The following is a 24226-nucleotide window of genomic DNA, read 5'->3' as shown; positions in this document are numbered from 1 at the left end:
AGCTATGAAATTAGAGATTTCTACCCCTAATAAGAAAGTGATTTAGTTAAGGACGAATCAATTGTGAGTGGTGACAAGCAACATTATAACGGAGTAATTACATAGATTTTGGCTCGACACCCATTACTTCTAATAGCCTTCACACGATCTTAATAACGAGTGTTCAATGACTATGTCATATGACAATATGGGTGCCTCTTTGGACGGCAGAAGTAAGCACTTGTATGCAGGAAATAATAAGAGGTTGTCATGGGTGAACTTCATGTTAAAAGATATTGGAAAACGGGCTAAGAAAACTAAATATGATTTAAGAAGGTGGTCAATTAAAATGTCTAAGTCAAAACTAATAGTAAATGCTTACGGAAAGGACGAAGGGCAATTTAATCAAATAATCATCCTCTAATATAAACAAAGGCAGATAAGTAGTGCTAACGCTAATAAAACTACCAGATCAAAATATGACTGCTGAACAAATTAAGTAAATATTGTAGTATGGAAAGGCCCGAGACATGTCTTTTGGACAATAAACCCCTTCATGTGCTAAATATATATATTGAGGTTGGGTTCAATCAATCGAAGACATAGAGAACAGAATAAACGTTTATGTAATTCTTTTACCTGTAGAATTGGCTAAGAGACCAGCGAACATCCTTCTTCATTATCGAGAGAAAGAGAATAAGCTACGAAGGAGACTCAGAATTTCATTCACATTTAATCCTTCATTGAATCGGCTCATTTGAGAAATCACCATTTTGCCATATTTGGTTACAACCAAATAATCCTAAATCATAGCCGACGTCATTGATTGTAAGCAAGGAAGACACATATGAGACACAACACAAACATGACCATTATAAATCTATATATCAAGCTTGGACAGGGTATCTATTAAGGCAATAAGTAATAACCACATATGAGACATTGCATAATTTAAGAGCAGCAATTTGTACTGCTAGAGACAATATCATTATATCTCATTACATATTTACATTACCATATTGGATATAGTGGGTGATTATTGCACATAGTGCAATCATACCGATTTACTTAAACATTCTCTAAACTACATAAATATAAGATTACAATATATTATCAATTACCTGGATTTATAGCAAATTAGATATTGCAATTTTAAGAATAATAGTAGTCATCCCATAATTCCCAGCTACCACAAGAAGGGGACATTACAAGATCTTACTAGTAATTCCGGTCTCTGTTTGCTGCTACAATTTTGGTCTTAAAATCGCCCTCCAAATGTCCTCCTGGCTTACAAATGGATCTTATAGTTGTTGGTCCATAGCTACCTGCAAGACTTATGCTTAAACTTTCATATCTTAAACTTCTTTGCATTCTCAAAATAATAAATAACCAATAGCAAGAAACAATAGACACAAGGCTGGAGAAATACTTTGCAAACAATATGATATTATATTGGTACAAAGATATTACACCATAGAACTGGCTCTGTTCAGAATAGAATCTGATATCAATTTTGCAAAACTAACGCAGAACTAACTCAGAATTTCATAACTTAAATCCAAACATAAGATACTAACATTGCATCTATTCTTTTTGATGCTCATGATCATATGGAATGCAAGAATGGAGCATACAAGAATATTTGTAGACTCTCTAAGACTCTGACTAAGGAGACTACAAGACCTCGAAACTTCTTCAATGCCTCATAAAATCAGAAATACTTTACCTTTTAACTATGTATCACAAGTAAACCCTTGAAAAGAAAGTCACTTTACTTGCTGTCTTAGGTCTGGCACACCTTCAAAATACTTATACAAGTAGCCACAGGTCTGCCATGAAGTTTTCAACTTATCACCAATCATAAAAAAAATAGCCAAGGCACAAAATGCTCAGAAATGTATCACATTAAGTCTGCAACAGCAAGCTGGAAGAAAGAAATCCAAAGGGCTGATTCACCAAAGTGTGAGTAGATACTAGAGATCACATGTGACCACCAAACAAACTAGGCTCTCATTGGCATTCTTACTTAGAGGACCTAGATATCGCCCTTTAAGAAACATTTGCAGATCACAATGCTCAAAAGTCTCCACAATCAGCTCCCATGTGCCAAGGTAAGAATGGTGCTTTTCCCTAGGAGGGTGATTTGCAACATTATTCATCCCTTTGTCAAAATGAGCATATTATACCTTGAAATGGGTGCGCAGCAAAAAGAACATCTATGAACAAGTGCCAAATATTATTTTCATCCAATGAGCTAAAGCATATATAAGGTTTCCAGTATCACTACAAACAATGACCAGTTGACTGAGAAGCATCCAAAGAGCAAAAAAATCGAATGACACTCTCAATATGAACATGCAATGCCAAAAGATAAACACCCACATCGGCAAACCCCAAAAATCTTCATCATTTTCAAACACAAAACATCACCTGCAAGTCAAAATCACTCAAAATTGAAGTTCTCAACACACTAACCAGCTAGGGTGGATGTTTCACCACCAAAACCAGCAACTGTAGAGGGTTTTTGTCCTCAACCAGCAAAGAGAGAACTCTCAGATTTCACTCCAGCAGCATCTTATTAAGTTGTCGTTTCAAAATGTGCAAATGACAGCTCAAAATACATATTTATAATGTGAACAGAGAAGTTAGGGCAGCACTCTTCAATTTGAAATCCTTTTCCTTACTTTTCATTTTAATAAATATTAAAGCATCCTCTTGCAGTGCTGTCCTCTATTGAGCTTATAAAATAAACCTTTCAAACATAAGTTATGTTCCCCTTACCCTAGGCAGAGCTTCTAGGGACCTTTTATGACCACTTTGCACTTTTCCACTTAAGTTATTAAATAATTTCGTAAAACACTCAAGTGATATCAAATGTTATTCATCCAACTTTAGAACTCACCGAGGCTCTGATTTTGAAAACATCACTCCAAACTAAGAGAAAACAAAAGTTGAGACCAAGTGCCCAAAATGGCACTTCTTGTAAATAACATATGCTAAAAATAGAAACTCAATTGGAACACACTAAAAATGCAGGCTTGAGCTCTCCACCCAGCACTATCTCCCCTAACCAACTCTGCTTAGCTTACAGGAACCCACGGAAAAGGCCAAGGCTGTTTACCGTATGGGTAAATGGATTAATGCATACAGACAATGAAACAAGAATATGTAACGGCAGTAATCCTTTTATTATTCGCATATGCCAAAGACATTACATTATGCTTCTGATGATGATTACAATGATCTCGGATGGGGTACATATACTTTCCGAAGAACCTCCCCGAAGGGGTCTGTCGGCTACATAACAATTACTGAAGGGCCCGTCAGCTACATAATAAGAAACTTCCCAAAGGGGCCCATCGGCTGATTTACAATTTTACCAACAACATCATCCCCCCCCCCCCCCCCAAAAAAAGAAAAGTCGTCTCTGGACGACAATACAACAAAACTCAAAATAACCAAAGTGCATCAATACAGAAACACTAAATAGAGGGATGCATCCTTGGCGTAGTGGCCGTCCACGCTCTCAACTCATTCAGCTCCGCCCGTGGCTTGTAGACTTGCTCTTTCCTAACCTTCAGTTCTGCTTCCACCTCCATCTTGAGCTCTAAAGCCGACTACATCATCTCTGCAATTTCTCCCAACTCCTTCTCCTTTCCTACTGCCACTTGTTCCTTTTCCGCTGCGAACTTTTGTAGCTGACTCTATCTGTCTAACAGGGTTTTCCTCTTGGATTCCAAGGCAACCCTCTCTGAGGCTAACCTCACAACTAACTCCTCCTGAGCCCTCTCAGCTGCTACCCGATCTACCTGACTTCTCCAAAGAGTGTAATACGCCTCCCTGTATAACTTCACTATCTCATGAGTCAAAGCCTCAACTCGGCTCTTCGTCCCAACATCTCTTGTCGTGGCCCAATCCTAGTGCATCTCTGCAGTCTCCAAATCCGGCCATCCCTGCTCCTCTAAACAAACTGTAACTACTGAGTCCAACGCCTGAGTCTCCGCCAAAGCTAACACCTGGCGAGTCCGCATCGCTAGGGCTACTACATCAGCAAGAAATGCCTCTCTCATCCCTATCTCCCATGCTACTAGATGTTCCAATTGAACACCCATAGCCCTCTCTACTGCTCCTGCCATACGCTCCACAACACTATGCAACGGTCCCACATCCTGTACTGGCTTCGCTACCTGTTCCTGCTGAATGTCTCCCTCTGGGATTTTGTCCCGCGTAGGTGTCTGCATGTAGGCCATCCGAGGTACTGGAGTACGGTGGAACCATGTACTCAAGTAAGTACTCAACCTCTATGCTCTACTCTCCCTATCACACTCGGGTGATGCTAAGAATGCTGCATCCATCGTAACTACTGCATTCGAACCCACTACATCCAAGTGCACACCAAGCATATTCTAGCTCTCCGCTAACTCTAGTACTGGAAGTTCGAGTGCCTCCATGGTAGTCTCCTCTCTCTCCTCAGGTACCCTCTCTATTGTAGGTGCCATAGATTCTGCTACTAATTGTGCTTCGATAGGTGCCATCGAATCTGCTACCAGAGTTGTTTCGGCAGGGGCTGGTATACTCTCTTGGCTGATGGGTTGTGCCACCCATGCAAACCCTATAGCAAACCCAACTGCTGGTCGGACTAGGGGAGGCCTTACCCCATGTTGACAGGGTGCTACTATTGTAACTACTTGCTGGGGTGCTGCAGTCATCACTATCGACTGCCATGACTGTCCAAACCCTGGTATATGAGCCATGTGCAGACCTGTTGGGACTAGGCAGGAAGTGGTGGATAGTGCAAGGCACGGAAATAATAAGGGAGTGGTTGTGACAATCTCAACCTCTTCATCATCATCTTCTCCTTCCTCCTCTCCCATGCTATTCTCCTCGGAAGATGTCTCCTAGCAGCCACTATCTGTATCACCTCCTGTATCAAGCCGAGGTCTTTTCTATCCTGCAGAGCCCTTCTGCCCAGTGGCTGAGTCCGAGTGTCTCCACTGCATGATAGGAGGTTCCCCGAGAGCTAATGGTCCAGGTCTCGCCTCCAACCTATCTTCTGGAATCATCCGCGCTGTAGCATCGAGGAAAAGACCTATGGCATAGTGTGGCATATAAAATGTTTTATGCTGGAGTGTCATAAATTCATGCATTTGTTCAGCCAGCACAGATGCCCAATCATACACCTTCCCATTCATTATGTCGTTCATCATGGATACCTGCAGAAAGGAGATATCGATGCCCTACTTGATCCCGTAAGTCTGCTCTTAACTAAATCCATCAGGCATCGCCACGGTCCCTCCTGGATGTCTGTTTTCTTCAATCCCCTACCCTTTGATGTCTCAGCCAACGCTTCCTGTTCTGCTTCAGTCATGTCTCCGCATACCAGTCTGATCAAAAACATTTTTACCTCCTTGGAAATCTTCTTAGGCTGAACTTTTTTGCCCTGCGGCCCTAGTATGCCAAACACCCGTGTGAAATCCGCTGCTTTGAATGAAACTACCAGGTCTTTTCCCAAGTACCGGAATGTGCTCTTCCGAGAACCCCTACCATAAGTCTCGATCATGGCATAGAGCAAACCCTCGTAATCCCAGATGCAAAAAATAGGCATTTGAATCGCCCATTTCACCTGTGCCCTTCTAATCTTGGCTTTTACTGCATGGTCGTCAAGAGTTTCCTGCCACCACTTTCTACAGTCCATTCCGCTCAATCCTTCAAATGCTTTACCGTATGGGTAAATCGATTAATGCATACAGACAATGAAACAAGAATATGTAACAGCAGTACTCCTTTTATTATTCACATATGCCAAAGACATTACATTATGCTTCTGATGATGATTACAATGATCTCAGATGGGGTACATATACTTTCCGAAGAACCTTCCCGAAGGAGTCCGTCGACTACATAACAATTACCGAAGCGCCCGTCGGCTACATAATAAGAACCTTCCCAAAGGGGCCCGTCGGCTGATTTACAATTTTACCAATAACAAAGGCAAGTTAAACTGACTAGCTGCAAGAAGGGGACATTACATCATATGATAAGAACAAGTTAGAACATTCCTCATTCCCACCAGTATAATTAGCACTTCTACCTCCATCATCAACCATAGCTACCAAACTCGTAAGTCCCAAGCTGGGTGACCTTGCCCAAGTCCTAGGTACCCAAAGCCAAGCTTGTCTGAGCCCTAGGCAAGACTCACCAAAACCTGGTTTTTGCCGAGACTTGCTAACTTACTAGATGTTTCTTTTTTCATCAAAATTTCATTTTCTTGCAGCCAAATCTCCTCTTCTTCCTCGTTTCCCTCTCAAATAATTCTAATTTTGGGTTTTGGCGTGTCCTTCGATGTTTTTGCTCCTAGTGCTAGCCCATTCATTCTTTGCTATTTTCACTTCTGAGGAAAAATCTTTTTGTTCACTTTCTCCATTTGTGTTTCTCTGTCTTTCTTCATGGGACATAACCAACTAAATGATTAAACTCAAGAGTTGTTAAATCTTTACTTTTTTCAATTATGGTGACAACAAGGTTCCATCTTGATGTTAGAGTCAACAAATTTTTCAGCTTCTTGGTTTATGATTTCTCCAACTTCAAGAGTAATCATATTATAACTATAATCATTAGCTCTTACATAATAATTACTTACAGGTTCAGCTACTTACATTCTCAATTTTTCAAATCCTCTCTTCAAAGCCTATGACTTGCCCACTTCAACTTTATCACCAACTTGACAATTTTCTTCTTGAATCTTCTAAGCATCCTTGGCTATCTTGGCATCTATAATTCTTGAAAATTAGCTCTTGCCTTGAGTAATCTGACTAGAAAACAAAGCTTGAGAGTTCTTCTTGGATTCCTTTTCAGCTTTTCTTTCTATAGCTAGAACAACAGCCTAATCAACTAGCTCTTCATAAACAACTTCAAAAAATACCATAGATATTTTCCTGTCAAAAGAGTCACCATCTTGATAATCCAATAATCATAAGCATGTCCACAAAATTATGGAATGAAAAAAAGAGATTGTCATGATAAATTCTAAATGAGATCTATAACAAAAACCTATAATACATAAAACCCAAAAAGCTGACTAAATGCTTTACCAAACAAAGGTTTTAAATTGATCTTGTTACGCTTTATGCCAAGGAAAGTTCATCCATAGCAACAAACAAACTACTACTTGCAGCATATATTATCAACAAAACAAATAACTCGGCTATAAATAATTGTCATACACATAACTGAATTTTTGGCAATCAATACTAGCTGAACTAGTTGAGAAAATTGTCTCTACATAAACTCATTACAAAACAACAATTGGAGGTTCTTATATAGTTCACAATTCCCAAGCACAACTAATGAGAAACAACTAAAATATTAATCTTTAGTGCATTTATATACATTTGTTCAACTAGGAAATTAAAACACACTAAATTTGAGTAATTATAACAACAAATTGTGCTTTCCAAAAATAGCTTTTAAAACGCTAGAAAAACAGCCTATGTGAAATTCAGCAACACACTTCTAAAAACCTATGACTTGAATATAAAATGAAAACCTAAAAATAATCTTTAAAGTGGTCGTTCAAATATGAAAAAAGTATGCTCAATAAAAGTATGCCCAATCTGTTTGATAAAAATACAGCTAAAGATTGCATGAAGACATCTTCAGTAAGATCCGTTCAACATCACCTGTCCAACAAAGATAAGGTAAACTATTTTCTTTGCCTCTCTTAGCTGTTTACAATGCATTTTTATGGTTGTGAGATATTGTAACTATAGTAGCAAGCAGTTTGGACCATAAATGTTTCAGAGAAAGCATAAACCTCAATAAATCAAATATAATGGTATGTATATTCTGACCTTCTTGTGAGCATCATTAGGAAGAGAATACTTCACTTTCCAATCTTCATAAGCCCTCAAGATGTCAACTACAAATGATAGCCAACAAAGGGCATTAATAACTGTTTGCATATGATTAAAAACTATAATAACATGTGCTTCATGCTTGAACAAATTTTGAAAAAATGCTTTCCATGAATCTAATAGTACCACATGCTTGTTAGAGATGATTTAAAATTTAGTTATTAAGATTACAAATTAAAACAATTAGCAGATTTAATTATTATTTACCTTTATTTTGGTTGTCCATTGCAAGTATAAGATCAAATTCTTTAAAGTCTGAAGGTGATATGGGCCTTGAAATAGAAGTTATCTCTATTCCACGTTTCTTGGCTGCATTCCTCATGCGGGGATCTGCAGGATTGCCCTTCAATATTTAAAAGTTGAACATTAATGCCCATCTACTACTGTATATTAAATTAAAGTATCAAATGAAGTGATAATCAGCCAATAATAACCTGAAAGTATCTACCTCGTGATAGTCAATAGTTCCAGCAGAGTCAATATTGAACATTGATGTCAATCCCCTTTGCTGCACAGCATCACGAAATACAGCCTCTGCAGTGGGGCTTCGACAAATATTTCCTTTGCAGACAAGTGAACAGAAAAATTACATTGCTGGACAATTCAACTAATAAGGTTTAAAGAGTGCATTACAATGTGTTTTATCAACCACACTCAAGAAAAAGGATAATTTATCTTGATTTTTCAGTAGTTCAAAATTCATTACAATCACCACTACAGATATTTTTTTGCACTACCTTTCTTGCCCTTAAATTTCAAGCCTTGAAACAAACACATGATAAGCATAGAGAGAATTACAAAGACAACCTCTCTATAAAGAACAGAAGCAATAAAAAAGAAATTGAACAAGTGTAAAAGGGTATGTTAGCATATGTGATCATCCTTACGCATTAGTTTCCTGCTAAATTCATCCTTCCATGACACTGCAATAAGGAATCATGCCAAGCATCAAGGTGGGAAGATCTTCCAGAAACACCATGACGCTGTCCACCAAAAAGAGCACGCTAACGTAGAAAAACAGCTCCTAGAACAGGGGTATTCCAACCAAGTAATGGAAAAAGAGAGAGAAGAACGCTGTTACCTAGCAGTGGTGAACAACAAAGCAAACCCAAAGCAACTTCCCTCAAACTATCAGCCTCTTGAGATTGGAGCAAATGTAGGTCACATCAACCCCTGGTAAAACCAAAGGCTTTGACCAAAGAAACACCCACGTCTACAAAATAGGGCATGAACCAATCTCTCTAAGGAGCAACCATAGCCTGCTCAGGCAGATCAACATAGCACAAAGACCCCACCCACATGAGGTTCCTGTTGAATCTGGAAGCTGAGAGGGGAGTGAATCATCAACACTTCCTGCCTAATCAGCATTAGTAAAGGCCTTCAACATGACGTTTCCCTCCTTTTTGTACCATAAATCATAATCTCACGTTCCCTTTAAATCTCTGAAAATTATTTTCAAGCTTGATCATGGCTAACCTTTGGTTTACCCTAAAATCTAGCAGCCAAACACACAATGTGCATAATGTCTGGTCTGAAAGAAGTTAGGTACAACAGTCCCCTAATCACTGAGCTACGCTTTGTTTGATCTACTTCTGAAGACTTGTCACTCTTGCTTGACTTGCAGCCAACATTCATAGAAGTTGCAACCGATTTGTAATCCTTCGTAACAAACTTCTTCAACATCTCCTTTACATATTTACTCTGAGAAATAAAGATTCCATCATTGGACTGGCTAACTTATAACCCATGAAAGTATGACAACTCACCAATCAGTGACATTTCAAATTCTTTTTGCGCTTTTCTACCAAACTCATTACACAACTTATCCTCTCCACCAAACGAAGTCACACGGTTCGAGTTCGAGTTCGAGTTCAACCACTATGAAGTTCAAATGAAGTTCGACAAGGTCAAAAATTCGAAAAAAATCACCATTAAATTTGCTTTATATATATTTTTATAATATTTTTAAAAATATAGGTATATCCATTAAATTATTAAAATAGTTCAACATTACAACATTGACTTGAAATCTTTATAAAAGGATATCACATTTTGAAAATAAATACAAATAAAATTGATTTTCAATTTTAAAAACATTATTTATAAAACAAAATATACTAATTTAACTACATCATTTTAGAAACATAAAATTAGAATACATCAATATTTCATTTTAACTTAAAAATAAATAACAAATAATAAATATTCTTGAATTTATTACATTTAAAATTACACAAATTAAAATAATAATGAATAAACTATAGTAAATGTTAATATTTTAAAAAAAAATTAATACACTTAAAAACAATAACAAATTTTCTTTCATTAAATCAAATTAAAAAAATCATAACATACAAAGCAAAAATATGAAATGTAAAACTATAAAATTAAACATTAAACAAAACTTAAAATGTCAAATGTCGATCAAACAATTAAAATTCTGAGTAGCGACGAGTAGTTTGCGATTGCACCAGCATGCCTTAAAATTTGTCCTCGACTGTAGAACGGAGCTCGACATTCACAGTTTCGAGATGAACAAGAATCTTTGCTAAAGCCTAAATAATTTCCTCGCTACGCTAGCTGAATGGTATAATGAATGGAGATAAGTATTAAAAAAGAAATTAGCGAAAACCCCAAAAAAACCTGTAAAAAAATTTATTTTCTGCTTTAGCCAAACTTCTACAAATTTAATTATTTTTTTATGGGTTCGCCAAATTTTGAACCTCAAGCCGAAAATTCGGCGAACCCTATGACACAACCACCAAGTATGATGCCATCAACATATAATTCAACTATCAACATTTTGTCATCTTCTATTTTAAAATAGAGATTACTATCAGTAGTTACTTTCTTGATCTTTCATTATATTAGATATTTATCCAATCTTGCAAACCAAGCCCTAGGCGCCTATTTCAATGCATTGAGTGCCTTCTTCAATTTGCATAACACATCAAGTTTTTATGAAAGCTTAAAACCTTTTGATCACTCTATATAAACTTCTTCAAGTTCTCCATTCGAAAAGGTTGATTTCACATCCATTTGATATACCTTGAAATTCTTGTAACTAGCAAAAGTAAGAAACATCCTTAATAGCTTCCATCCTAGCCACTTGAGCAAAAGTTTCTTCAAAATCAATTCCTTCAACTTGTGCACAGTCTTTACATACCAATCTAGCGTTGTTTCTTGTAAATTGTGTTTGTTCATTTAGCTTGTTTCTAAATACCCATTTGGTTCCTATCACATTCTTGTCCACCAGTAAAGGTATAGGTTCCCAAGTTTCATTTTTCTCTATTTGATATAGCAATCTAGCTCTCCTTGCTTGCTTCTCCATAGTTCTCGGGTTCAATTATTGACAGAAAACATCAATTTGCTTGTTCTTGTGATACGATAATCCTTCTCCTTGTTTGTGTACCCTTGCTTACCACCAATTATTTGATCTTCTGAGTGATGCTTTTGAACATATCTAGTAGGCGTCTTCACAATGACTTCAAGTTTTGTTTCTTCAATAGATTTTTCCTTTTTGTTTTATTTTGGGTTATCCTTTTGTTCTAAGATGGGATTGAACTCAATTTCATTGTCTACTACTGGAAGATGAGTCTAGTCCTCACATACCTTTACATTTGCACCTTCAACAACCTTCTTCGGCCTCTTATTGTAACACCGTAAGCTTTGTTGTTTGTTGCATAGCCTAAGAAAATTTCTTCAAGTGCACTTGTATCAAATTTTGCCATCACACTTCATTTCTTCTAATGTAGCACTTGCTTCCGAAGATCTTGAAGTATATCACAACAGGTGATTTTCCATACCCATCATTATTAAACAACACCTCATAGCCTATCTTACAAATTAAACTAACACTTACCAAATTATGTTTCAAACCTTCAAAATAGTAAACATCATCAGTATTACGCTTACCGTCAATTAAAATGGTTTCAATGCCTTTCATTTCAATACATTTTTCTTTGTCTCCCCCCTCCCTCTAGCTGACCATTCTCTCATTCAATTCTCAGTCCCTTGCATCCCCTCCCTCCCCCTCCCCCACCCACCAATTCATCCCTCCCTCCCCATACTTCAGTTTGTTTAGACAGGGGTGACTCTGACCTCTTTGTCTACCATCTCAAACAACTTCCCCCTTAATTTTTGTCCCTAATGTGTGTGACCACCATGTTCTCCCCTCTATCCACAAGTATTTGGGAGGCCACCTTGCTCTCCTTCCCTCATTTCACCACTCCCCAACTCCCCTACACAGATCTAAGTGTGATTTCCCTATGAACAAATGGTAGATTAAAGATTGTAAGAACCTTCATCACACTATGGGTGCCACTTTCATGCTTCATCACCCTTCTTATACCTCACTAAAGACCTCCTACCAGTATCTCCTTTGCCACAAGAGACACCTCTTCATCCCCTAGCGCAAATGCACTCTTTCAGCCTCCCTCCACTCTCCCAAGTCCTTTTGGTGTACCCTCTTGCCCTATAGCACCCCTTCCTCCCAAGCTTGACCACAACACTCGTCTCCCATACCTTTGTGCTCTATGAAGTCCCCAACCAACACCTTATCTAGGTCACCCCACCATTGCCACCTTTTCACCTAAAACACCATTAGGGAGGTTATAGAAACTAAGAACCATAAATTTTCCAGGGCAGTAGATGAGGAGGGGTTCCAAGCCAGGTTCTTCAAACATGGCTTCACTATTTTGGGCTCCTACTTGTTTGATCTCTTTGATCATGTTGTTCGCACAGGTTTCCCTCCTTATTGGTCTCACCACATTATTCATCCAATCCACAAGACGAACCTTACCTCAAACCCCAACAACGGACTATCATGGTTAGACACACTTTCTCCAAACTCTATGCCATACTTCTTCACATTCTTCTTTCTAGAGAGATCGATCGGCATTGCATCCACGTCCAGGGACAAGACGATTTCAAATCAAATCATAAGACTATAGATCACAGCTTGAGTCTTCGGGGTATTATCGAAGAAGCATGTCATCGCTCCTTGTAGGTTTACTATTGGTTTGTTGACTTTTGCAAAGCCTTTGAATTTGTCTGGAGAGCAACCCTCTTCTAGAGGCTTCGTGACATTGGTATTTCCAAGACTCTTCATTGCGCCATAGTGAGACTTTATAAGGATGTTCATGGTCATTTTAAGACATTGCCTAGGTTCTCAGACTTCCTTAGAAGCAATATAGGGGTCAAGCAAGCTGCCCTCTTTCACATAATTTGTTTGCTATCTATATTGATGCGCTTTAGAGTTTTCTTCAGGACCATACTCTTGTGAGTGATGGTTGCCTCCTCCACTAGGTCTTGATCTCTATTCTTCTCTTTGCAGATGATGTCCTTTCGACCTCCTCTTCAAAGAGCTTACATAGTCAATTTGATTCTCTTGCATCTTTTTGTGATTTGAGCCACCTAACAGACAATTTGGAGTAGATCAAGGTGATGGGCTTCAATGCATTTAAGACCTCTCACCCCCATTTCTTTTACAGGGGCACTAAGGTTGAGATTTCTCCCTCATACACTTATCGTAGGTTTAAGTTTTATAAAGCCTGTTTCAGCATGAGACCCATCCTTCATCCACATATCAATAAGGGATGTGGTTCTTTGGCTCTCCTTAAGCGACAATGTTTTTTTGACACCACTTTATAGACACTTTGTCCATGATGGCGCTTATGGATACTCTTATCAAGCTCATTGTTCTCTATTATTCGATGTTGGGGTACTCTACTAGATTTCGATTGGGCTTATACTAAGCGGGTTCAGATTCTTCTTCTCCGACACATTATCAAGTATAAGCAGTCCATCCCATACTTCATTATTTTCACAAAGTTTGGGCTTGCCCCTTCAAGCTTAAGGTCGTTTTTTATCTAATTTGGTTTTCATCACCTTTGGAGATTTGTTGGTTTGGTCGAGGGGTATCACAAGTACCCTTCCTTGCTTATTGCTCATCAGAGTCTATTGCCACTTTTGTGTCTTCCGGTTAGGCTCAAGGTTCATTTGTAAAGACTTTGGCCCTCCTTGGTTCTATTGGGATTGACATCAGTCGTCTCCCCCCTTCTAGTACTCTCTTAACACCCCCACTCATCTTCTACCTCCCCGGCAGGAGCTGAATTAATGTGCCAGAGCAGATATCTACAGGCAATTCATCCAAACCATCTAGGTCAACCCCCATGAGGGCCTTTGTCCTAAGATGGCTTTCTATACAGAGCACTTTCTGGTGGAGTTGAAGAATGGACTTACCATCCACCCTTCCTACTTATGCCACCACTGGGTCTCATTCCATTCGGATTTGCATAGGCTCCTTTAGAGCAAGGTCACATTGGCTCTATTATGAGACGACCATCTAATTAACAAAAAGCACAGGATTCATCAACCTTGCAGTATTGAGGAGGTTGAGTCTAATGGGCACTTTAACTTTCATTGCCCTTTATATTACGAGATCGAAAGGAGGTTCTACTGCCTCTTCAAGAAGGCACAGTTGCTCTCCACGTTCTTCAGGTTCGCGGATTAGAGGTGCCTTCCTCGGTTTCTTGAAGAAGCCATGAGGCTTAGGGACTACATACTTCAGCACCAACCACCTATAACACCTCAATCCTCTCAACTCATCATCTCCCTCACTGGGTCTCTTTCAGTGCATGGCACCAAGCAACAGCTTGTCCCCACCCCTTGCTCCAGGTTCGTAAAGCCCAAGACAAGCACTTACTAGTAGCAATCTTTATCTTTCGAGACTTTTTGGAGGCAATCTAGAGCCCCTTTTAGCCCTGTGGTTTATCCTAAATGTTGAGTTTCATAATGGTTGTTCAAGACCCTTAGTGGGACTTTGGGGGCTCTCCCCTTCTCCCCTTTTTTGATTTATTTCTTCTTTGTTGCTTCTTTCGTATACTGTTTGGTATCCTTGTTATGGGCTAGTCCCCCTTTTGTTTTTCTTAGTAGTCTCTTTGACCTTTTGTGGTCTTTTCTTTAGACATTAATAATTTTATCTTATCTCTTGTAAATTCAATTGCTCATCCGTACCTTTTCAACTTAAGGAATCTTTTTTGGTCACTTGTCTTATGGTTGAACATTTGCATTTCATAATCCATGCACCTGCAACAACTTTAGCATGTAATGCAATCTCCTCAATCTTTACCTCTTTCTTTTGTGACATAGCCAGAAGCATAAAATCCTCAATAATTTCATTAATATTCTCATCTCCATAGAAGTATTCCTCCATGAAACATAAGCTCTTTTTGCCCATGCCTTTGCAATTTATTCTCTTCATGAAATCACCTTTCTTTTGATTGCCTTTTCTATCACCATCTTTTGATTTACTATGATATTCCTTATACTTGCAATCATTAGCAAAATGTCCTATCCTTCCACAATTAAAGCACTTAAGAGGTAACTTACCTTCGTATCTATGTGTGCCTCAGTTGAACCTTCTTGAAAGATATACTTCAACTTCCTTTGACATCTTGCATGTCTCAAGTCAACTTCTTCAACGGCTTTGAACGTAGTCTCTCTTTTCCCTTTCAACTTTTGTAATCTCAAATGCAAAAAGTGAACTAATAAGTTGATCAATTGAATACTGACTTAGATCATTCCTTTTTCTTTTTGAACATGTCATTAGAATCAATTCCTTCAATAAGTTTAATAAGATATTGAGTATAACATCTATGTCTTCTAGATGTCCACCAGTAGCTTTGATTCCATCAGCAACATATGTGACTGTATATATATAGCTTTCAACACTCTCATCTTTTAACTTACATAAGGCCTCATACTTCTATTTTACATTCATTAGTCTTGCTTGTTTTGTCTTTAAATCTCCTTCATATACCAAGATCAACTTATCCCACATCTCTTTAGCTCCTTTTAAACCTTTCACCTTTCCAAAAGTTGTGTTACATTAACTACAAAAAAGAATTGTTCTTTGTTTCACATTTGCTTCCTTTTTTTCCTTCATCAATAGTCAAAGGTCTTCCAAACAATGGATTAAAACCAGACTAAATAACCTCCCAAATACTATTTTGCAACGTTTTCACATATGCTTCCATCTTGTCTTTCCAATAAGAAAAATTAGAGTCATCAAAGACTGGAGCCAAAAAGTGTTAAGTTTTGTGTCATCATGAATTTGCCTCAAGTAGTTAAGCTTCTTTAGGAGGTGTACCATCTTAAAATGGAAGCACTTGCATTTGTAAGACCTTTTAGCCCTCCCTTTAAAAATCTCCTAGATTCATGAATGCACTCATGCTCGGAATGCTCCTTGTCCTCAAATTTTTGCCCATTTGCGGCAGCCCTTTTTGCATCCTTAAGACCCCGAAAGGCATCCTAAGCCCCAAACGTCTTAGGGTAAGGGCAAAGGTCATCCCTTACCCCTAGGTAAGAGGCAAGGTCGTCACTTACTCGAGGGGTTTTCCTCAAATCATAAGCCCGTTTTGGGGTTTTCCAATTTGTTTTCTCGCTCAGTGCAGTCGGCCCTTTTGATTTTGATTCATCGGTATAAAAGGAGGATTATTCACTTCATTTGGGCATCAACACTTCATGTAAGCTATTGCACGCATCCATCGAGCATTCATTATTGTCCATTGAAGCATTCATTGAGAGCAAGATTTATCCAATGCATCATCCATTCAAGAAAGCTTTCAAGGAGCATTCAAGAGTTCAATCCATCAAGCATTTCAAGAGCATATCTTCATTCATGGATCTATGATTTGGTATTAGTGGATTATTTGCATTTGTGGAGACGTCCTACATCATCATCTACATACAAGCCTTGGTATATCTTTAAGCGTAGCAGATCCAAATCCATCCATAAAGGTTTGATAAGCGAGGTGAATATTTAAATTTGTCTTGCTTTTTACATGCTTTATCATTGATGGTTGATTCCTCAACTAGGGCTTGCAAAAGACCTTTTTCCTTTCTTGTAGGTGCAGATTTACAGGTTTGGGAGTTGCAAAATCAGATTTGTGAACTAGGGTTTCAAGTTACAGGTTCAACTCCAGAGCTCTGAACATTATGCAGAGCGGGTAAGGTACGACCTCGTCCCTTAAGTCATCCCTATATAGAGACCCCCAGATTTGCAGAATTCAAAAATATCAGTCTGCAGATTCAGATCCCCAATAGTTTCAGATTTTGACAGTTTTTACAGTAGTTTCCCATATCTGAGTGGATTCTCCTCTTTGATTTTTAAGGTGAGTTTTATGCTTCATTTGTCATTTCATAAAGTCTATCTTGATGCTTCAGATCTAACCATTTCATGTATTTTTGCTATCATACAAGTTTGTCCATTGTTGTATGAGTAACGAATGAGATTTTTCTTTCTTGTTCTCTTCCTCAAGAGCTCTTTTAAACCAGTTTATTTTAATAAAATATCTAGTGGATTCCCACTTTTGCAAAAAAAAAAAAAAAAAGTCAGTTCATTGTTTGCATCTCAATTGATCAATTTACTTACACTTTATAATTGTCTAACTCAAATCAATCTCAATTATGACAATTATGGGAAGATACATTATTAGAAAGTTGTCCTTTGAGTATAGATCTTGATTAGGGATCTAGATTTGGCATTGGCACACCTTGTATCTCCCTTAGGTTGTGTCGATCTAGTTTGAGGGATTGTCTTCCATTTTACTTTCCTAATGTGGTATAAGAATTTATACTTAACACATCAAATCAATCCTAAAAACCTAAATTTTTATGTTACATTTTGGTGAACCCAAGACTTTCATGGTTTACATACCTTGAGATTGTGTAGTAGTATTTTCCTTCTTGATTTGGTCGTTAGATCTTGCATTCCTTCCTTCTTGATTTGATAGTTAGATCTTGCATTCATTTTTTAAAGCAAAGCAACTCATTTAGTAATTAGCTTTAGCATTGCTTTGCATTTTTGTTGTGTTTATGCATTGTGATCTTTTGCATTGTGCATGAGCTTTATTACTTCAAGTCTACCTATAGTGTTCCAATTAGAAGAAGTCTTAGACTCGTGGGTTCCTTTGATTCTAAATCCTCCTTTCCTAGGAATCTTGATGAGACCACCATGCTTTCTCATGATCCTAATCCTAGCATGGAACACAATTTATCTCCTTCTTCCTATGACAATGATCAGACCTTACATCCTCCTACTCAAGTCCAAAAGCTTACCAATGAATTGAAAAAAATGGAAAGTTGGCTAGTTCAAGAGAATCACAATCCTAAGAATATCTACTATCAAAGCATTAAGGAATCTTATTCAAAATGGTGAACATGGCATTGATCTTTTGTGTAGCATTTCCCACCTTGTCAATTCCAATGTTAATGTAATGTCCCCTAGTGAGACGTCTATGAATAAATCTATTATAACTAAAACAAGGAATAATTTATTTGTGAATTGGGGAATTCATGCCATTTTGATTATAATACTGAATTAAGAAGAATACTGAGATACAGTAGAGTGTTTATAACCAAACATCAACAGCCTTCCTCAAGGTTCCTATGGATCTAAGCCCTTAATCCATCTTGGACATGTCCTCAAGGCATCTTACAGGGACATTGATCCTTACGCATCTCAGCATAACCTGTTGGCTGGATTAAATGGGCTTGTACTGAATCTCAATTCATTCCTTCTAGTTCAATATTATAATGAGTATGGTGTCATTGACCAAACATAGATGATAGTTGTTATGGAGAGCACTTACCTTAGTGAAATATAAATTTAATTTATTAAAAGGAAGATCCACTTGCTGTTGTAAGTGTGATTATATTGGATGTAGAAGTCAATGTTTGATTTCCTGGTGGTTTTATGTTGTTTAGCAGTTATCTTTTGTGACAGATGGTTTAAGCCACTATATTATAAATATAAGTATTGCTATATATATATCGCAACTACTGATGGCATCTAATCACTTCTGATTGAATGATAGTCTTTATTTTTTTCCCCAGACTGTATCTCTTATATTTGCTAATGGTTGCCCCTGGATGTTCTTATTTCATTATCCCCGATCTTCTGCTATTTATCTACTATAGGTGTCGTGTAGGCTGAACACATATTCTTCCATTTATTGCCTAATTTGTACTGAGACTCATTCTATTTCCTTTGATATTTCTCCTGGTATCTTGATTTATGCTGGTTGCTATCACCATTAATATTACTATTTATTTCCTTCGATGCATATTAATCTATTTTAATTGTAAATAACAGGGCCAGCTGCATACCCGATGTCTGTAACAGCTAGTGATCTAATTCTGACTTGCTCTGCTATTTTTTTTTAATATATAACTGTTTGTTTATCTTTTTTCCGGATTATCTCAGATTGTACTCTGAAATCTTTTATATTTCCCTTTTCATGTCCCAAGTTGAAGAAGTGAACTCACTCTTATACCTCAGAACCCAACGGTTGGCATCCCTTCAGTTTGATGCATTGTGTCTTTCTCTGATCGATCCTTCCATAATTATTACCTGTTGTTGATTTAACTTCATTAGTCATGGCCCTAATTTCTTAATTGCACCATCATACATAATTGTCGACACTATTATAAAGCATTCACATGATTTGTCTTTATCAATTAGATAGTCCACATAGGAGATGACCTGCTCACATTTAATATGAATATTTTATTCTAATCGCATAACAAGGCGACTTGTAAACAAACTACATTCTTTAGTGATTCTCTTTTCTGATTGTTCCCCATATGATTGTTAGATAGTATATTAGACAATAATATAATAGTATTTATTATTCTTTATATATTTATTTTTTTGGCCAGAGAAATGATCGTTAAAAAAAATATACACTCTGCTCCTGATTTATAGTATAAAATTGTAAAACCCATCCAAGAAATTATGCCTTGTAAAACGTGTGTTTATTTATTTAAATATTAATACACAATAATGAAATTCATTTAATTATTATATGTATAATTCATTCATTTATTTATCCGTAATGATTAAAAATAATAAAGATCTTGTAACAAGTAGGGGATATTACAGTCCTACCCTCCCAAAATTGCTTGTCCTTAAGCAATTATGATTTTCACTTGATTAGTTAGATTTCAACGTATCCTTAGTTCTTCTTACACTGCTTTGTTCCAAGTTTTGAACAGAATTGAAAATAAATTGATTGTTTATATTGAATGCTACAAGTGATTCAACTTGATGCATCAAATGTTAATAGGATTGGAGAATGGAGGATTGATTCCCATTTATTATTTGATGATTGATTGATGTATAATGACAAAGTGATTGATAGATTTCATAATGTCCAAGTTGGAGTAATTTGTTAATAAGCAAACTTAAATTGTTTGATTGATGGCTCCAAGATGAATGTATGATTGATCCTCATGGCTTGTTTGAATATGTTATTGTTGCAATTGATAGATTATATAATGATCTATTTGATGAATGGCTTGAATGAACTGATGATGATCATTTCAAATTTAATGCTCTCCCATTTTAAAACTTGGAATGTTAAAGAGTCATAATTGTTTATAATTATTAACATTTTGTTTAATTGCTTATCAAAATCCATGCATAGGATGGTAAAACACATTATTGTATTCTTTTCCTTTGAAGATCAATTTGCCTTCACCCTACAAGTTGGCAAGATCATAGCTCTAACAAAATTTGTAATGTCCCCTAGTGAGTCATCTATGAATAAATCTAATATAAATTGAAATATACAACTAAAACAAGAAATTGTCTATTTGTGAATTGGGAAATTCATGCCATTTCGATTATAATACTGAATTAGGAAGAATATTGAGATACAGTGTCATGTCCCCTTTTCAAAATAATTAAAATTAATAAATTTTGCTATAGTCAGCAAGGTCAAAAAAGTAAAGTTTTGGGAAACGGCTAATATTTGGAAGCCAATGGATTATTAAATGTTAAATATTATTAAAAGTTATCTTATTCACCCCTCTTGGATGTGAGTTAGGATTATGCACTCTTTTAATGGGGTCTGGAGGCATTTCGGACTCATTCTTGGACTTGATTTTTGCTCATTGCTTTGTTGTTCTTCAGAGGCTGCTAAACCTGTGGAGAAGGAGACCCAAAGACAGGAGTTTGAAGGTTTCCAAGAAGGCTAAGGACAGGAGTTTGAGGCTCTTCTATGTGCAATCTCATGCGGAGTTTTCCTTTGCGTGAAACAATGCAGATTTGTGAGTTTTTCGGGTGTGTTGCATGTGTGTTTTTGTAAGAGTTTTGTGTTTCCAATTGAGCATTTCATATCAGTTTAGGTTGCTTCTGTATTGCAGCCATTTTTCTGTTATAATCGAATTGAATAAGTGCTTTGGGACGTGATTCAATTGTTGTGTTAGATTGATAGTGTCTTTGGTGTTTCCAGGCCATTTTTTCTGTTGTTCTTGGAGCCCGATGAGCATGTATTCGAACTCCGTTTTGGAGATATTGTGTAAACTCTTTGCAGATCTAGAAGTGCCATTTTGTAGGCTGTTATGCTGCCAAACTTTCAGTAGAAATGTCTACTTTCAGATTTATCAATAATATGTGAAGTGGTGGAGTTTTTGGCATTTGTTTTGGGTATGCATGATTTGGTTTTTTTTTTTGAGAAATTTGCATGATCTTTTGAAATGCTGATTGTTTGATTTAAAAATCTGATTAGAGGCTTTAAATCTGATATGAAAATCAGAAAGGGGACATTACATACAGCAGGGTATTTATAACCAAACATCAACAACCTTCCTCAAGGTTTCTATGGATCGAAGTCCTTAATCCCATCTTGGACATGTCCTCATGGCATCTTACAGGGACGCTGATCCTTACCCATCTCGGAATAACCTGTTGGCTGTGTTAAACAGGCTTGTACTGAATCTCAATGCATTCCTTCTAGATTAATATTATAATGAGTATGGTGCCATTTACCAAACATAGATGATAGTTGTTATGGAGAGCACTTACCTTAGTGAAATAAAATTTTAGTTTATTGACAGGAAGATGCACTCGCTGTTGTCAGTGTGATTATATCCGATGTAGAAGTCAGTATTTGATATCCTAGCGGTTTGTATGTTGTTTACCAGTTATCTTTTTTGACAAATGGTTTAGGCCACTATATATATATATATATATATATATATATATATACTGTTGATGGCATTCAATCACTTCTGATCAAATGATAGTCTTTATCTTTTTCCCCAGACTGCATCTCTTATATTGGTAATGGTTACCCATGGATGTTCTTATTTCATTACCCCTGATCTTCCACTATTTATCTGCTATAGGTGTCGTGTAGGCTGAACACGCATTTTGCCATTTATTGGCTAATCTATACTCAGACTCGTTTCTATTTCCTTTAATATTTCTCCTTGTATCTTTATTTATGTTGGTTGCTATCACCATGAATATTACTATTTATTTCCTTTGATGCATATTAATCTATTTTAATTGTAAATAACATGGCCAAATGCATACCCGGTGCCTGTAACAGCTAGTGAATTTAATTCTGACTTGCTCTGCTATTTTATTTTTATTATATAACAGTCTGTTTACCTTTTTTCCAGATTATGTCAGATTGTACTCTGAAATCTTTTATATTTCCCTTTTCATGCCCCAAGTTGAGTTAAGTGAACTCACTCTTGTACCTCAGAACCCAACAGTTGGCATCCCTTTAGTTTGATGGGTTGTGTCTTTCTCTGATCGATCCTTCCATAATAAGTACTTCTTGTTGATTTAAAATCGTTAGTCATTACCCTAATTTCTTCATTGCACCATAATACATAATTGTCAACACTATTATGGAGCATTCACATGATTTGTCTTTATTGATTAGATAGTCCACATAGGAGATGTCCTGCCCATGTTTAATATGAATCTTTTATTCTAATCGCACAACAAGGCGACTTGTAAACAGATTGCATTCTTTAGCGATTCTCTTTTCTTGATTGTTCACCATATTATTGTTAGATATTATATTAGACAATAATATAATAGTATTTATTATTCTTTATATATTATTAGATAATATGTGTGTTTAATTCATTCATGTGTTTATTTATTTATAAATTAATACACAATAATGAAATTCATTTAATTAGTATATGTATAATTCATTCATTTATTTATCTGTAATGATTTAAAATAATAAAAATCTTTTAACAGGCAGGGGATATTACAATTAATCTCTAAGGAGTTGTGCTCAAGAGATGGGATATGTTCTCCCTTCTACAAGTGTTGAGCCTCGTCTCCCCATTTCCACTTCCATTCCTAGTGTACCTACTTATATGCCAGCTCTTGTCACTACCTCTTTTCAACCCTCCAATCCTACCTCTTTAAGTTTTCCTGAGCTCGGTCTCCCTACGAGTGTCTCAAGTGTTTCATTACCTTCATTTATGTACCCTCTTACAACATTGTTCCCTTTACATATTCCAATCCTCCTCCAACCACTTCCACTATGATTCATACTTCCTTTAGCATTCCTTCCATGTCCCATAAATTTCCTAACACATCCAATGTGCCTCTTCCTATTGTTTCCTCTACTCATCCAACCATTAGTAGCCTTGTTCAAACATTTTTTGCCTTACAACAACTTGCCTCTTTTACACAATCCAAGTATAGCATTCCTACATGTGACATTGCTAGTCCTTTGTGCTTTGAAATTATCTGAGTCATTTTTCCTCCTAACATTGAGATTCCTTGTCTTGACAATTATATTGGTAAGGGTGATCCTATGACTCATGTGAAAACTTTTCAAACCATGTTTAGTGATTTTGCTCACAATTATAGATTCATGGCTAAATTGTTTGCTAAAACTTTTCAAGCCAAAGCCTTGCAATGGTATTTCCCTTTGCCTCCTTAATCCATTGAGTCTATTCAAGAAACTTGCTAATACTTTCATTCAACAATTTCAAAATAATATTGGTCCTCAAATTTCTTTGACTGACTTAATGCATTGTAAACAAGGAGTTAACGAAAGGATTAGTGACTTTATTGGTAGACTCAAACATTTGCATTCTCAAATGTAGATACACAATGCTTCTTTATTTATAATTTGCAAAAAGCACATTAGAGATAAGATTCTTCTTACTAAATTTACTTCTTCGCAATTATGCGTTGCACTTCATCTTTATCAACTACAAGTGAGCCAAATCGAGAGCAACACTTTAGTGGCTCTTATCAACGGCGATAAGAGTGACGACACATCTCATCCAAATAAATTTCAAAAGCCTAACAATTACATTAAGATCAACACATCATCTAATGCAGTAGATGATCAAGTGGTCACATCATCCAAAGGTGTGCCTTCCTTGTCCTACATTTTCAGACCTAATGATACTTATACTCCTTTATCTGATTCTTTGCATAATGTGATGACAGCGTTGCTTAATGCTAACCTTATTAAACTTTCCACCATTAGACCATT

At 36.8% G+C, this 24226-nt stretch overlaps 1 protein-coding gene across 4 annotated transcripts in view; it reads right to left on the bottom strand.

The window, feature by feature from the left end:
* Positions 1-24226, bottom strand: part of LOC149538468 (uncharacterized) — a 174364-nt gene that overhangs the window by 128228 nt on the left and 21910 nt on the right. For all 4 annotated transcript variants that reach the window (XR_016356062.1, XM_089799794.1, XM_089799795.1 and 1 more), the window contains exons 2-4: positions 8341-8453; positions 8100-8235; positions 7830-7897 (exon numbers count right to left, since the gene is read on the bottom strand). Coding sequence is in view for 3 of the 4 variants with exons in the window: in XM_089799794.1 (XP_089655920.1) it covers positions 7830-7897; positions 8100-8235; positions 8341-8453 (317 nt within the window). In the remaining variant the exon portion in view is untranslated. The remainder of the gene's footprint in view (positions 1-7829; positions 7898-8099; positions 8236-8340; positions 8454-24226) is intronic.

This window comes from Cupressus sempervirens, chromosome 9 (assembly GCF_028749045.1).
Source record: "Cupressus sempervirens isolate cs-2001-9-10 chromosome 9, ASM2874904v1, whole genome shotgun sequence".
In the NCBI taxonomy this organism is placed as follows: Eukaryota; Viridiplantae; Streptophyta; class Pinopsida; order Cupressales; family Cupressaceae; genus Cupressus; species Cupressus sempervirens.
Note: the sequence above shows the minus strand (reverse complement) of the source record. Positions and strands in the feature narration are given on the sequence as shown.